Source organism: Mobula hypostoma, chromosome 21 (assembly GCF_963921235.1).
Source record: "Mobula hypostoma chromosome 21, sMobHyp1.1, whole genome shotgun sequence".
NCBI lineage: Eukaryota > Metazoa > Chordata > Chondrichthyes > Myliobatiformes > Myliobatidae > Mobula > Mobula hypostoma.
The window spans coordinates 24,033,110-24,049,673 of record NC_086117.1 but is presented as its reverse complement, the minus strand read 5'-3'; the positions used below and the strand labels follow the sequence as shown (position 1 = coordinate 24,049,673).

Here is a 16,564-nt window from a genome sequence, read left to right as displayed (position 1 = left end):
CAAACCCATCAAATACTGAAAGGCCTGGGTAGAGTTGATGTGGAGAGGATGTTTCCTATAGTGGAGGATTCTAGAACCAGAGGGTGCAGCCTCAGAATAGAAGGACATCCACTTAGAACAGAGATGTGAAGGGTTTTCTGTAACCAGAGGGTAGTGAATCTTTGAAATTCATTGCCAAAGATGGCTGTGCAGGCCAAATCATTGGGCATGTTTAAGGTGGAGGCTGATAGTTTCTTGATTAATAGGGCATGAAAGGTTACAGGGAGATGGCAGGAGAATGGAGTTGAGAGGGATAATAAATCAACCACGATGGAATTGGAGAGTAGACTCAATGCTCCAAATGGCCTAATTCTGCTCCTGTGTCTTATGGTCTAGATTGTGTGAGATAATGACACATGTTCAAAGGGGAAACTTAGTTGTATGACAAAATGAAAAACAAGTTAAAGATTGATGATATCCAATAACAAGAGCAGAACAAAGAGGAAGAGGCTAAGTACCATTGACTACCCTGTTATCAGATTTTCCTGTAAAGATTTGCAAGAAGCTGTTGATAACTCCTCTTGGTTTTCATTACAGCCTTGGGCCAAATGTACATGTGTACTGAATTGTGGGGGCAGGTGTGACTGTCTCAACACCAAATAAATGTGGCAGCAAAGAGCTTTGGGCAAGCCAAAGTCAGTCTGGCTATTTGAAAGCAGCAACTGAAATCAGACATGTTAATGCTACAAGTGGACAGGGGTTAAACCTTCTGCTGCAAATTACTCATTTCCTGACTTCCCAAAGCCTCACCGGTACAACTGAAATGACACTTTACTCAAATCACTCATGTAGACCCTGGGCATGGTGCTGGCTGATGATTACCTTAAAAACAAATTCTCTCCGTCACTGATATACAATGAGTGCAGATGGTATTCTGTACTGCACAGGGATTCCCAGATTGTGTCAGAATTTGTGAAAAATCCTGGAGTCCCAGTCATTATTTACAGAGGTCGGTGAGAGGGTATCAGTAAAAACATGCCTGTGCGTATGGGAATTGGAACGTTTGGAATACAGCAGATGCCTGAAAGCTGGCCAGAATTTCTAAGGAGTTCCTGAGAATTTATTAATATTCCTAGAAATACTCCTGCAGAGAGAAACAAGCTGGTGTCATTGATATTTTCTTGGCTTTGAATCAGTTGTTGTAAATGTTTTGATGCAGTATTTATTATTGATACAGTATTTTGTCAGAAGATAACCAAAGGGCAGTCATTATTGGACTTAAGGTGCTACACAGCAGATCACATTGACTGTGGCTATTTCCAGTGCTTCAGCATCATTCCAGTTTCAACAGAGCTTCCAAAAGGTAGATTGAACTTTGAGAGGCTTAGCTATCTCACATTAGCTGAGTAAATGTAATATTATATCTTGGAATCATTGCCAAAGACCAAATCAAATCTCGGCTCCTACCAGCACTATTTAATCTGATTGTAGACAACTTAGAGCAGCAGTAACAGTGGAACGCCGTGACTGCGTGGAAGACCTTATGAATTGGTCGGCTCAGCACTTTTTTGAAGCATTCTAAGACTAGTGGATATTCTACACCTGGATCACCATCAGTGGTTGATGTATGTCGCTCAGTGGGCAGAATTATCACCTCAGTGTCAGCAGGTTGTTTGTTTTCCACCTCTGGAGATTCAAGGACAGGACTGAGGCTGATATTTCTTCTTGGATGTGTAGGTATTAGGAATGCACATTAAACCATTGCCCTATCTGCTGTTGGATTGGTCTGCTTAATTCTTAGATTAGACTGTTTAATTGTCATTATCATTGCATTTTAACAATTTATGCCTGCTAGTATTTTTATATGACTACTTGTGTACACGTAACTGTTTAGTATGTTTCCTAGTGGTCATAGTATGTATGTATATGTAGTTGTTCAGTGTGTGTCCTTGTGGTTACAGTTTTTTGTATCATTCTGGAAAGCTCTGGTGCTGCGTTATTTGAATAGGAGCTATCTGATTGGTTAACTCTTATCTGCAACTTTAAATGGAATGTTTCTTTTCTATGGAGTACAAGAGCTGACCACACAGTGATGCCATCTTTTTCTTCTTCTCTACCTTCTGCTACTAGCCTCTATCACTGTCCATTTTTCAATTGTTTTTGTTCTGTTTGTGCTTAATAAAACAATTGTAAAGCAACAAGTTTTGTGCCTCTTTCCTGACTTCCGAAAGAACCCTGGATTAAAAACATCAGAATCCAACATTGCCCTCAAGGCACTGTTTTGACAAAGATCAAGTGTATCCCCTCTGGTGGCCTAGCTAAAATTTATCCCTCCACCAATATAGTTTTATCAGTCATTATCACACTACTGTTTGCTTAAGCTTGCCTTGTGGAAAGTAACACACACAAAATGCTGGAGGACCTCAGCAGGCCCGGCAGCATCTATGGAAAAGAGTAAACAGTTCATGTTTCGGGCCGAGACCCTTCATCAGGACTGGGGATAAAAAGGGAAGTCAGTGTAAGAAAGCAGGTAGAGGGGAAGAAGAGCTACAAGGTCTTAGATGATAGATGAAACTTGGAGGGGGGGGATGAAGTAAAGAGCTGGGAAGTTGATTGGTGAAGTAGATAAAGGGCAGGAGAAGGGGGAATCCGATAGGAGAGGAGAGAAGACTATGGAAGAAAGGGAAGGGTAGGAGAATCAGAGCGAGGTGATTGGCAGGGAAGGAGATAAGGTGAGAGAAGGAAACAGAAATGGGGATGGTAAGGAGTGGTGTGTGGGGGGGGGGGGACATTACCAGAATTTTGAGAAATACATATCCATGCTATCTGGTTGGAGGCTACCCATATGGACTATAAGGTGTTGCTCCTCCAACCTGAATGTGGCCTCATTGGGGCAGTAGACGAGGGAATGGAGTGAAATGTTGGAATGAGAGTGGGAAGTAGAATTGAAATGGATAGCCACTGGGAGATCCCACTTTTTCTGGCGTAGGTGCTCAGCAAAATGGTCTCCCAATCTTCATCAGGTCTCACTGCTATTATGGAGGCTACACTGGGAGCACTGAATAGAGTGTGTAATGGCTCTGGGCCTGTATTCACTAGAATTTGGAAGAATGAGGAGTGACCTCATTGAAACCTACCAAATGGTGAAAGGCTTTGATAGAGTGGATGTGGAGAGGATGTTTCTTATGGTGGGAGAGTTTAAGAAAAGAGAACACAATCTCAGAATGGGGGGGGGGGGACTCCTTTCAGAAAGGAGATGAGGAGGAATTTCTTTAGCCAGAGAGTGGTAAATCTGTAGAATTCCTTGCCACAGGCAGCTGTGAAGTCCAAGTCTTTATGTATATTAAAGGCAGAGGTTGATAGGTTCTTGATTGGTCATGGCTTGAAGGGATTCGGGGAGAAGTCAGGAAATTGGGGCTGAGAGGAAAATCGGATCAGCCATGATGAAATGGTGGAGCAGACTCCTTGAGCCAAATGACCTAATCCTGCTCCCATATCTTATGGTCTTATGACCCCAACGGACTCACAGGTGAAGTGTCGCCTCATCTGAAAGGATTGCTTGGGGCCCTAAATGGTCATGAGGGAGGAGGTGTGGGGCAGGAGTGGCACTTGTTCCACTTGCAAGGATAACCTTGCTTTGTGTAATCTGCAGCTTTGCTTCTACATTTCAACAGTAAGTACATTGACTGTGAAGTAGCTCCCTCGGTTTATGATCTCATCCACACGATGACACCTCTGACAGTGCCACACCCCATCAGCATAGTCTTTACTTTCCACAGTCACATGAAAGTTATCTAGTTACTTCACATGCGACAGCTCCCTATTTGTATGGTATGTTCCTTTCTGAGCACTTTAAAGTCGATCGTCAACAAATGAGTATAGAATCGTGGCCTGTTACGTTGCATGGGATCTATTGCAGAGTAATTAGTCATAGAGTATTACAGCACAGACACAGTCCTTTTAGCCTATTTAGTCCATGACAAATTGTTATTCTGCTGAGTCCCATGGACACACACCCTTCATACCCCTCCCATCCACGTACTTCTCTTGTATTGAAATCGGTCCTGCATCCAGCAATTCTGCTGGCAGCTTGTTCCACCCTCTGAGTGAAGCTGATCCCCCTCAGTATTTCACCTTTCACCCTTAACCATTGACCTCTACTTCTAGTCTCACCCGAGCTGAGGGGGAAAAAAAAGCCTTCGAGCATTCACCTTGTACGTAGCCCTCATATTTTTGTACACCTCTATGAAATCTCCCATCATTCTCCTACGCTCCAGGGTCTAAAATCTTAATTCTTATCAAATAGGAAACGGGCATTCTGTGATTCCCAGCTGTCAGACCTTTATGGAGATCCTCAGATGGAATCATACAGTACTGTACATTATTCAGCACAACATGCTGCGCTGGTTCCAAAATAATTATTTAGTCTTTAAGGTGCTGTATTTACTTCTCTCCTCTTTTCACATGGCCCTGCACTCTTCCCTCCCTTTCAGGTATTTATGCCAACTGATAGTTGTTGACTGTACTTCCACCAGCTTTTTAGGCTGTGTAAAACAGATCAGAGCAACTGACTGAGTAAAATTAAAATCTCCTCTAAGCTGCACGTATCCTTTTCCCAAATGATGAGATAGGGAGACGGTTACACCAACTCCTGATGACAGAAAACAGACTACCTGGCCACCATCTCATTGCTGTTTGTTAGAACAGTGGTTAGCACAACACTTTACGGGACCAGTGACCAGGGTTCAAATCCCGCCACTGCCTGTAAGGAGTTTGTATGTTCTCCTGGTGACAGCTTGGGTTTCCTCCAGGTGCTCTAGTTTCCAACCATTGTGCAAAGACGTACAAGTTGGTCATTGTAAATTGTCCCGTGATTACACTGGGGATTGCTGGGCAGCATGGCTCAAAAGGCCGGAAAAGCCTATTCTGCCCTGTACCTAAATAAATAAATCTTGCTCTTGTACCTAAATAAATAAATCTTGCTCTGCACAACTTGACTTGAATTTACTATATTGCAACAGTGACTCCAATTCCAGAATAAATCTCATTGCCTGTTCAATATGTTAGGGTTTTCCAGGATCATGAAAGGCCACAGAATGCAAGTTTTTCTTTCCTAGCTAGACTAATGCCCGTAGACTAATTTATTTTTCATTGCCTTTTCTTTTCTACCTTCACGTTAGCAACTTTGCTTAAGCTGTTGTGCGTAAAACTGGTCACCAAGGTTGATATCGAGGTGGTAGATCTTGCTTGCTGCTTGCAGCAGTTTTGGTAATGAGATAAATAGTGATAGTTTACACTTGGTAATCAGTCTCAACGTTGTGCCCGTGAGTACCCGTCGAGAGATCACCCAAATGATTCACAACGGTGTAAATTAAACAAAATCTGACACCAGGTCACATAAGCAGCTATTATGACAGGAAACCCAAAGTTTGGTCAAAGAGGGAGTTTTTTTTTAAGAAGCGTCTTAACAGAGGGGTTGAGAAGTGGAAAAATTTAGAGGGGAAAGTCCAGATCTCATGGCAAAAGTGGTTGAAGGCACAATTACAATTCAGATTTGAAAATCTTTCTAACACGTTCACTCTAAGTCCTTTTAGGTATAGACTTCAATTGGTGCATGAGTAACCCCAGAACAATCCATTGACCAGACCCTGGGGAATTTTCATAAAATACCGGAGCTTAAACCCAGTGGAAATTAGGGATGCATTGAATGCTTGTGGGAGTGGGGGGGGGGGGAAGCAAAGTTTGTGAGGTGTTGTAGGACGGGAGAGGAGAGAGGAAGGAGTGGGTAAGATGAAGCAGTGATCAGGGGTGGTAATTTTACAACTGAGTGCCTTGTAAGTTTAGCATGTGGAGATTGAGAAAGTTATTTTTGTTCCTTCCTTTGTGGTGCTTGTGATGCAACATTACAAAACACCAGTCAAACCTTTCTCATTTGTAAGTTCACCACATCTTTTTCTCTGTACAGTATTATAATTTAAAGCAGTAAATTTAGTCTGATGCTGCCGTACTTTAGCTGGAGAGCAAGATTTCAATGTTTTCTAGGTGTCCACGTCCTGCAATCATTGCAAATTTTTTATCATCTACATATTTCCTATGATCCAAACTAAAATAAATAAAACCCATTTAAAGGTAAGGGTATCTCCTTTGATCCTCACTGTGGGAAGACTGGCGTTTCTAAAAGGCACTAGAATTTTTTGGAACCTTCATGGAATGGTGGTGAAGGGGACTTCAGTAATGATTCAATAGTTCAATTTAATTTCAGAGAATTTATACAGTATACAACCTGAAATTCTTACATTTCACAGACATCCATGAAGCAGGAAAAAACCCAAAGAATAAATAACACTAAGTGTCGGAACCCCAAAGCCCCTTCTCCCCCCTTCCATGCACAAAAGCATCAACCAAAACCGAGTCATTTGAAAAGCTGAAACAAACTACTAATGGTGGAGCTCCAAAATAAAAATATTGAAAATTCTTAGCCGGCCGGGCAGCACCTGCAGAGCAAGAGATAACAGTTAATATCTTGGTTGATGCTCTTTAACTGTTGCTGAATCATTCATGGTCAGATCCAGCCCTGCATCCTGCTTTACTTTTAGTTCAGGTACAGCTTTTAGTTGTCATCTGACCTGGAGCTCTATAAGGTCAAGAAGATGTCATTAGGAAAGACCTAAGAACAATAAATTAAAAATTGAGGAGATCATAAGGCCCCTTGCGATTGCTCCACTGTTTAAGTATCAAATGGTTTCAAAAAAGGATATGGTAGAGGGACTTGGTTTACTTCAACCCTATTCTAAATAAAGTAACAGAGTTCTCCCAAGAGTAGCTTGTTGCTATGGTTTTTGAGTGCTCGTCACCCCTTCAGTTACGTTACAATTCATTAGGAGTCAGGGATCAACGTTATCTGATCAGACACGATGGAATTGTGATATGCCAAGTTTGGGTCTGTCCTATCGTAACACACAGTTATGGTCCTCATGAATTATTTCTCCATTATGACATCCTCAGTAGGCACATGTAATTTTTGTCAAATTCATGCAGTTTACACAAGTTTCAAGGGCTGTTTTATCTACTCCAGTTTAACCTCTTGCTTTAGTATTTCTGAACCATGTGCATTTCAATAGTTTGTTTCTCTTGGGAAATCATTTTGCAAAATAAAGGCAAGAAATGCAATGTAATTTTGCTACTGAGAAGGGTAATAGACCTTTGCTTTATATTCATTATTCAGGTGCAAGTATAAAACTTGGTTAGAAATGAGCTGCCAATGTGCTACAAAGATAGATGTGCCTTAATTTATAATATATTCATTCCACCTTTAACAAATAACAATAATGCAGGAGCTCTTAGTTATGCTATTGTCACCCCCTGGGTCACAGAGGACCCAAAGATATTGACATTAGCCAGTAACTTGCAGTCGGCATGCTCAATAGATCCAACGGGAATTTTGTGACAAACTTCATACCCAGAGTGAAGGTAGATTGTAGAATTTACCACGGTGAGTGGCTGAAAAATCAAATGTGTACAGTTGAGTAGAAGCTGAATGAAAACAGTGAAAGTACATTCAGTGGGAACTTTCCGAAGGGAACGGGATAAACATGTGAAGGTGGTTGCCAGGCCCGGGAGAAGGAAAATGGACACAGACAGAGCTTTGATAGCTTTTGCCAGGATGGGACTAATAACCTCCTGTTGGGTCAGCTTCATTGTGATTCTGTGAGGGAGAGGAAGAAGTAAAGGCATGCTGATGGGGTGGAATGACGAGTGGGTGATAGGAGGCTCCAATGGAACACAAACACTGTGTGGACCTACCTGCAGGAACAAATGACCTAGTCCTGTGTGTTGTAACTTTGAGGAAGTTAACATATAGCCATCAAGCATTAAAATATTTAAAAAAAAACAAAATATAACATCATAAGAAGTAGGGACAGGACTAAACCATTCCGTCCATTACGTCTGGTCTGCCATTCAATGGGATCATGCTAATCCAACATTTTTAATCCACGGTTCTGCTCCTACCCTATTACCTCTGCTTCACATTGATTAGAAATCTATTTTCATCCTCATCTGTCTGAAATAAATCCCTCTTATTCTGAGACCATACCCTCCGAAGGCCATTCAGCTGAAATGATATCACCCTAGTACTGAAATGGACCAGCTTCTTTGGTAAATCCTTCATGTTCCACTGCTGTAGCTTGCAAAATTTGTTTTTCAAGACTGATACTGACGGTTTTGTTGACATCTCATTAAGTGACAGAACAGGCTTGAAGAGCTAAAATAGCAATTTCTGCTTTTGCTTCGTTATTGGATCGATCCAAAATATAATTGTAAGTTTTAGGATAAATGAGAAGGTAACGTTGTTGAAGAAATTGCTCTTGAATGTCATTCACGTTGCATTGACGTAACCGACGGTGAAAATGTTTTGACTGTCTTTGAAATGTGTTTACAGAACAGAATATGGATGCCTGGAATGTGCTGCCTAGTACAGAGGTAGAGGCTTCCAGGAGACAATGGGTGTAAGGAGGGTGAAATATGGACATGGTGTAGGTAGGAGGAATTAATACTTGGGTATTTTTGATTTGTTTTTTCACTGGTTCAGCACAACACTGTGGGACGAATTGCCTGTTCCTGTGCTGTACTGTTCTACGTTCAATATATTTGTCTCCCCTGAAACTCTCTGCTTCTAACCACAGATCCAATAAGGAGGTGATGGAACTACCAGCTTCAACTATAGCAGTTCTTCTGGTGCCTGTTTTTGCGGGCCCCATTCCCTGACTGAGCTAATTTTATCCACCAGCCTGGAACACTCCTTTGCTTCAGCCTTTACGGACACCAGAGTGGACTTTGATACTGTCACTTGGGGATGCTTCAGCGGTTGGGACACCTGCCTCTGTATTCCCATGTGTGAGCAGAAGGTCTGGTCGGTCAGGCAGAAAGGAAGTTGGTGCAGATCAGTGTTAGGACTTTGAATTAAACTAGAATCTACTGCCGAAAGCTCCAAGTTCATTAGTATGCCAGGCTTCCTCCTAATAAGCCCTGTTCTGATCCACTTTTCCACTGTTACTTCTGTGACACTGCGTTATGTGGCTGATTATTAAGGGGCCTCTCTTGCTGCTCTGATTGGGATCAGTTTGGCTTAGTAGGAAGGACTTGTGTCCTCGCACCACAAAGGAGTCACACTGGATGATATTTTTAGCATGCCACGAACTTACAGCCTCTGTACCTATCCCGCTACCACAGTATCGTGAAGTGTCAGCCAGGAAGAGCTGTGTCAGAGCTATCTGATCGGGCAGATGTGACTGAATCCTCACCACTGCTGCAGAATGATTCTGCTGAGCTGAGTTTCTACTGAAGTGCACGTACATATCAAGTTGCACTCTACTGCCAGCCCTGTGCATGACAGCAGTAAGGGAGCGTGCACAGCATGAGTAGTACTCATGACCAGTAGAGTAGAACAGAAATCGGTCACAAGGACTATACTGTGAATATTATACAGTGACTATATTATCTCTTTATGTATATCACATGGCTGTTCCTCTGCCTATAAATACGATGTGACTTATTCAAGATCTGTTCTTATATGTATCGTATTAGTTATACAGGGACTCTCCTACCCCTGCCTCTATCACTCCATTCAGGACTATATTTGTTCCCTTTTGTTGGTTTTTCAAGGATTGACCTTGCTTGTATATATGATGCTGCAAATTCCAGGTCCTCTGTTACCTTCCATCACTACCCACGTCCATCAAACCTGCTGCTGACACACTTCCTCAAGAAGCCTACCATTGACTCCACTTTCATCACAAACAGCTGCCCCATTTCTTTCCAATCCAATGCCTGGAAAACGCTGCCATCTCCAGTCCTCTCTAGAACTCCTTGTTTGAATGCTTCCAGTTTATTTTTCTTCCTCTGACAGCACACCACAGTCACAATTGAAGGTAATGTGTCCCTTCTCATACTTCTCGACCTGTTTGAAGTCCTTGGAGTGTTTGATCACACCATCCAACTCCAATGCTTTACCACTGTAGTTTCCAGTCCTTCCATTGACAATTTCTCATCTACGTGCAACTCTTGGCAATATCACTGGAAAATACAGCATAGGGGTCTGCATTCACAGTGATGACACGACTCTATTCTCACCAACTATCTCCAATTTCTAACAAAATGCTGGAGGAACTTAGCAGATCTGGCAACATCGATGGAGGGAAATGAAACGTCAAAGTTATGAGCAAAGACCCTTCATCAGGATTATTGAAGGGTCTTGGTCCAAAACATCAACTGTTTGTTTCCCTCCATAGATGCTGCCTGACCTGCTGAGTTCCTCCAGCATTTTGTGTCTGTGCTGCTTAAGATTTCCGGCATCTGCACGATCTCCTATGTCCCCAATTTGTGGACAGTTTTCTTGACTTCCGATGTTCTCTCAGTATATAAGGGGAATATTAAAGAAACATCTTCAGTCTCTTCTGCAAACACCATTCTCTAGCCACTGACTCCATCCATCTACCTAGCAAGTGTCTGAAGCTGAACTATACTTTTAAAACATCGGGGCCACGTTTAACCCCGAGCAGATGTCCACGGCAACATTAAAACTACCTATTTAGAGATAGAGGTATACAAGATAATAAGAGGAATAGATAGAGTGGATAGCCAGCGCCTCTTCCCCAGGGCACCACTGCTCAATACAAGAGGACATGGCTTTAAGGTAAGGGGTGGGAAGTTCAAGGGGGATATTAGAGGAAGGTTTTTTACCTAGCGAGTGGTTAGTGCGTGGAATGCACTGCCTGAGTCAGTGGTGGAGGCAGATACACTAGTGAAGTTTAAGAGACTACTAGACAGGTATATGGAGGAATTTAAGGTGGGGGGTTATATGGGAGGCAGGGTTTAAGGGTCGGCACAACATTGTGGGCCGAAGGGCCTGTACTGTGCTGTACTATTCTATGTCCCATGATCTATTTCCCGGCTCGGAGTGGTCCCAGCTCAGCCATTGCTGGAATTCTCCTCCATACGTTCGTGGCCTCCATTTGTGAGAACTCCTGCCGGGTCTCAAAGGCTCCACACTCCAGAAAGTCGGGGTTATTGACCCCGCTGGTCAATCTTTCCCTGCACTAAATTCATTTCCCTCGTCACTCCTGTGGTCGCCGAGATACAGAGGATAAACGGTGCTTGGTCTTTAAATCCCTCGTCCTTACTTTCAAATCGTGCCATGGCTCCCCCCGCCCCCCCAGCTCCCTCTCTCCTGCAGACCTGAAGACCTCTGCGCGCCTTCAATTCTGGCTGAGCATCTCCAGTACTAGACCAAGCCACCATTAACCCTGTCCCCAAAAACATACCCTACATTCTAAATCTTTCACTCTGCCTTTCTTATTCTAAAATACCCCCAAAAGCCCACTTCTATAGGTAGTTTGATCACCTACCCTAACACCCATGCTTGGCTTTGCTTAAACGTTGACGATGATCTTCCTGCGAAGGCCTTTCAATCAAGATGCTCCGTTAGTACTAATTCCCGATCTGTGTCTATGAATATCACGCACCTGCACAATGATTACATTCTGACTGAGACTGGTTAGTTACTCTAGCTTGTTGTTGCAACTGTATTTATCACCCTGACTGTATGGCTCTTTATAGTCGAGTTAAAACATGGTTTAAGATAAATTCCGACTCTTAGTGGCTCTTCACGGTCACTGCGTAAACAGAGTGGGTGCTACTTTAGCCTGAACTGTTTCATTAAACATATCTGCACATAGCTGTGAATTTACTCCATCCATCTCTTCGTTACCCTCTCCCCCAACTACAGTCGAATAGCGCGGAACTGAAAACGGAACAGGGCCACGCTCATTGCGTGAAGCAGTCAGAGGTGTTGCGAATAGCCTAGCGGCAGCTCCGACCCCCCAGGCACGAGTGCTGATGCGGGCCTGAACCCCGGCTTCGATCGGGGCATTCCGTGTCAGTTAAATGTCACCGTCCGGTGGCTCACTCCGCGGCGGAGGCTGGCAGCCGCCGGCTTTTTGAAGCACTTGTCCAGCCTCCCGTACGAGTCCCTGACATTGAGCTCACAGTCATTACCAGCACACTGTCACGCACAGAGATAACACACACACACACACACACACACACAGTAGGTTCATTGCGCGGCCACAAACGGTAATGCTCACAACACGTACAAGCACATAGTCGCACACAATGTCGGATCCGCGCCTCCACCTGTCAGCGGCCGCTCCCGGTTAAACTCCCCTCGCTCGCCGCACTCACGCACAAGCACATACTCACATGCCTACATCGCCGTACGTGTTGTGAAACTCCATGTGGTTGCAAGCCTGAATCCAGCCGACCACCCAAGTGTCCGCCTTGAGGATCGGGGGCACGCAGACCCGCGCCGAGGCTCTGAAGTAGGGAGTCCGGTAGCGCAGCACGATGTCGGACGACTCGTCGATGCTGGTGGGGTTACTGTCGATGCTGGCCGAGACCTCCTGCAGGGAGATGGAGTCCCGGCACACCCTCGGCTTGCAGGCGAGGCTGTTGATACAACCCATGGCACTTAGTGGGAAGACGAGGAGAGCGAGAGACGCGAACCCCCAGGTCACCAGGCGAACCATTGACATCTGCACCGAGGGAAGAACTCGGTCAACAAGCTCCCATAGCAGACGTTCATTCAACCTTCTACTGAAGGCTAGAGAGAAATCTGCTCCTGACAGGCCCTAAGCTTTTGTGTTTTAAAACACACTGTAAGTAAATAACACTGCTTTCGTGTAGAAAATCCTTAACCTTTCTTTTTCGGTGAGGGGAGGCTTTTTTTGTGGAAAGGAGATTTGAATGGGGGAGCTGATGGCTCCTCGTCCCTTTCTCCCGTTGAGTCCCGAAGCGAGGAGCGAACTAATTCTCATTCAGGTGGGAAGGACATACAACCCGGTTCCCAGTGCACGGCTGCGGGGTTGCAGCCTCCTCGGCTCCGGCCCGCCCGCTCCGGGCCATGTCCCAGCGAGGAAGTGAAGAGAGCGGGAGAAGCTGGCGCTGCCGCGGTCTCTCCCTCTCCCCCTCCCTCGTCCTGTCCCGAGTGTCGTCTCAGCTCGACTCAGCGGCAGAACAGAAGGTGGACGCCGAAACTCCCGCGTGAGTGTGTGTGCGCGCGCCCTGGGGCTGCCGGTAACAGTTTTGAGGATGTTGCTGACTTCCTATATCTCTCTCTCCCTCCCTCTCTCTCTCTCTCTCCCTCTCTCTCTCTCTGTACCCACCCTTCTGCGGCCGCTGACTGTAGTCATCGCCCGGCCAGACAGCCAGCAGCTTCACACTGTCGCTACCGCTCACAATACTTCACATTATTTGCCCATTACAACACCCGCGTTGCCGTTGGGTCACTGCTTGAGATAAATTAATGTCCCTGAGCTCCACCGCGTCAGTTTCTAGTCCCTCTGTCGGTAGCAGTAACAGAGCAAATATTGTAACTGCTGTCCCCTCGCTCCACTCTCACTCCCCAGACTCGTTTCTCTTTGACATGGAATGAATGACCTCCTGGGATGAAGGTGATTTGAAATAGAATCTCCGTATCTCACTGAATTGCTGGACCGACCCTTCTATCTTCATTCAGGGCGATTTCCGGGATTTATGATCTTCAAGCATTGTGGGAGATGTAGTTTATTTTCCCACCCCGCCCTCGTTTATTCCACCTCTGTTGTTTTACCTTACTCAGTGTTCGTGCCGTTTAAATTCTTGTCCTGTTCTTTCTACAGCACCGAGTTTTTTTAACAAAATACATATGCTATTTATTTATCTTTCAGTCACTGGTCTTCAAGGGTATATTTCCCCAGCCTAGGTGCACGCTTTTAATATTTGGCACGATCCGTGAAAATATAAACGCACTTTCCCGGGACTTCCAGTAAATGTAACATGTAGTCTCCCTGACCTCCTTCCCATTCCCTCAAAACGTTAACTCTTTCCAGGAATACCTGTGAGTATTAACACTTTCAAGGCAGCTCCTGTAACTATGAACACAATCTCTTGGGGTTCTCTAGTAAATTACAACGCACTCTAAGAGACATCCTGTAAGTTTGAACACGCCCCGAACGGACATCTTGAAGTATCAACCCACCCTTTTAGGGTATTTATAAATAGGAACACATAGACCATACCATCTGTCCCACACACCCTTACCTCCCACCAACCTCGCCCCTCAAAAATGTCACAATGTTTCTCTGCAAGACTTGTAACAGTCGGCACACTCTAAAGGAATTCCCAGTGAACACTTTCTCCAGGGAATCTCCTATAAACATCAATGCACTTATAAAATTGCATACAATATCCCAGGAGTTCACCTTTGAAACTCAAAGCTACCTCCCCTTCATAAATGTCAACATATTCTTCCTGGGAAACCCTCAACCTGATGCACTCCTGGAGAGAACCACTTCCCCCAACTCCCATCAATATAAACTCCTCCTGGAAAAAATACTGTAACTTCCCCAATAGTCACCACCTGTGTTTTCCCCACAGCTATCATCATCGTTACGTGACATGTTGTATGATGTAGGCGATCATGGTGACTGGGATTGTTCTTGGCAAATTTTTCTACAGAAGTGGTTTACCATTGCCTTCTTCTGGGAAGTGTCTTTACAAGACGGGTGACCCCAGCCATTATCAATACTCTTCAGAGATTGTCAGTGATCGCATAACCAGGACGTGATAAGCACCAGGTGCTCATACAACCATCTATCACCTGCTCCCATGGCTTCACGTGACCCTGATCTTGCGGGGGGGGGGGGCAAAGCAGGTGCTTCATCTTGCCCAAGGGTGATCTGTGGGGTAGCAAAGGGAAGTTCTTTACACCTCTTTTAGTAGAGACATATCTCAAATTCAAAAGACCTTGTTCCTGCCCACACTGAGCTCCACCTACCATAGTTTGACTCCTTAATTTCTCTGATTATCCCAACACGTACCTGGTTGGTTTCCTTGTTAGGAAGAAGTCATCATATATTCTGCTGTCCATTTCCTAGTTCGCACAAATTCCTTTTACCCGATCTAAAATTATTTGAAGACCTTGTCTGTCCCTACCCCTGTAAACTCCTCCAACCCCGAAACTCTGCATTATCATCCCTGAATTTAACGATTCAGCATTTGATAAGATGTTCCTTAAAACACACTTCTTTGATCAATCTTTTGACCAATTGCATTTTTTAACAGCTAGGTCTCACATTTTGTTCCTCACAATTCCTCTCTCAGCTATACCCCATATAAATAATAGAATACTCCCCGTGTATGTTGACATATTACTAATCACTTCTCACAACTATGAACTCCTATAGATACCATGCTATTCCAGAAAAGGTCAATCTTCTTTTTAAACAGCATAGGACCCCATTTAAATTCAGACCTATTTCCAGCCAGGTCCTTATAAATATCAGCACATGTCGAGTCCGAGAGTTTTTGGGTCCTGAGGTATTTACTCACTTTGGGTGACCCCAAATATCTTCTGCTTCCCAAATGCATCCATCTTCAGGGACCTTGCTATTACTGACAAATCCCTGGAGACCCCACGTGCTGATGTTCCTCAAGGCAAACCCCTGCAAATACTCCCGGAACTTCTGGGAGAGGTGGGATGTCTGATACTGGCATATTCCCCGAAAAGTTTACATTTACGCCAAAGGAATTTTATAGCAAAGTAACAAAAAAAAATCCCAAAGCACTTCATAGAATACAGAATTGTGAGGAGCAAAATTTGATACTTAGCTGTAAAAAAAAATGTAGTTGATCAAAGGATAAAAACACCTTATATTCCGTCTGGGTAGCCTCCAACCTGATGGCATGAACATCAACTTCTCTAACTTCCGCTAATGCCCCACCTCCCCCTCGTACCCCATCCGTTATTTATATACACACGTTCTTTCTCTCACTCTCCTTTTTCTCCCTCTGTCCCTCTAAATATACCTCTTGCCCATCCTCTGGATCCCCCCCCTTGTCTTTCTTCCCGAACCTCCTGTCCCATGATCCTCTCGTATCCCCTTTTGCCTATCACCTGTCCAGCTCTTGGCTCCATCCCTCCCCCTCCTGTCTTCTCCTATCATTTTGGATCTCCCCCTCCCCCTCCAACTTTCAAATCTCTTACTAACTCTTCTTTCAGTTAGTCCTGACGAAGGGTCTTGGCCTGAAACGTCGACTGTACCTCTTCCTAGAGATGCTGCCTGGCCTGCTGCGTTCACCAGCAACTTTGATGTGTGTTGCTTGATCAAAGGAGTGTGTTTTACCAAACATCTTATCAATTGTTGAACTGTTAAAATCAGGGATGAAGCAAGAGCCAGGATTCGTGCAGAGTTTCAGGGTCGAGAGGAACTTACAGAAATAGAGACAGACTTAAATAATTTTAGATGAGTAAAAATGAACGAGTGCAGATTAGTAAATGGACAGCAGAATATATGATGGCTTCTTTCTTACGAGGAAACCAACCAGTTATGTGTTAGAATAATCAGAGAAATAGAGTGTCAGAGAAAAAGAAACCTATAGAAGGTGGAGTTCAATGTGGACAGGAACAAGGTCTTTGGAAATTGAGAAAGAGAAATCAGAACATTTTCTCAATGTGGAGAGACAATACACCGTTGAGTAGCAAAGGGAT

General features: G+C 44.2%; 1 protein-coding gene across 1 annotated transcript in view; it reads right to left on the bottom strand.

The window, feature by feature from the left end:
* The window catches only part of fam78ab (family with sequence similarity 78 member Ab), a 31,209-nt gene extending 17,662 nt beyond the window's left edge, over positions 1 to 13,547 (bottom strand). Inside the window, exon 1 of the mRNA XM_063073638.1 lies at positions 12,238 to 13,547. Within this exon, the coding sequence (XP_062929708.1) occupies positions 12,238 to 12,569 (332 nt within the window). The 5' untranslated portion in view covers positions 12,570 to 13,547. The remainder of the gene's footprint in view (positions 1 to 12,237) is intronic.
* Between the last annotated feature and the right edge of the window lie 3,017 nt (positions 13,548 to 16,564).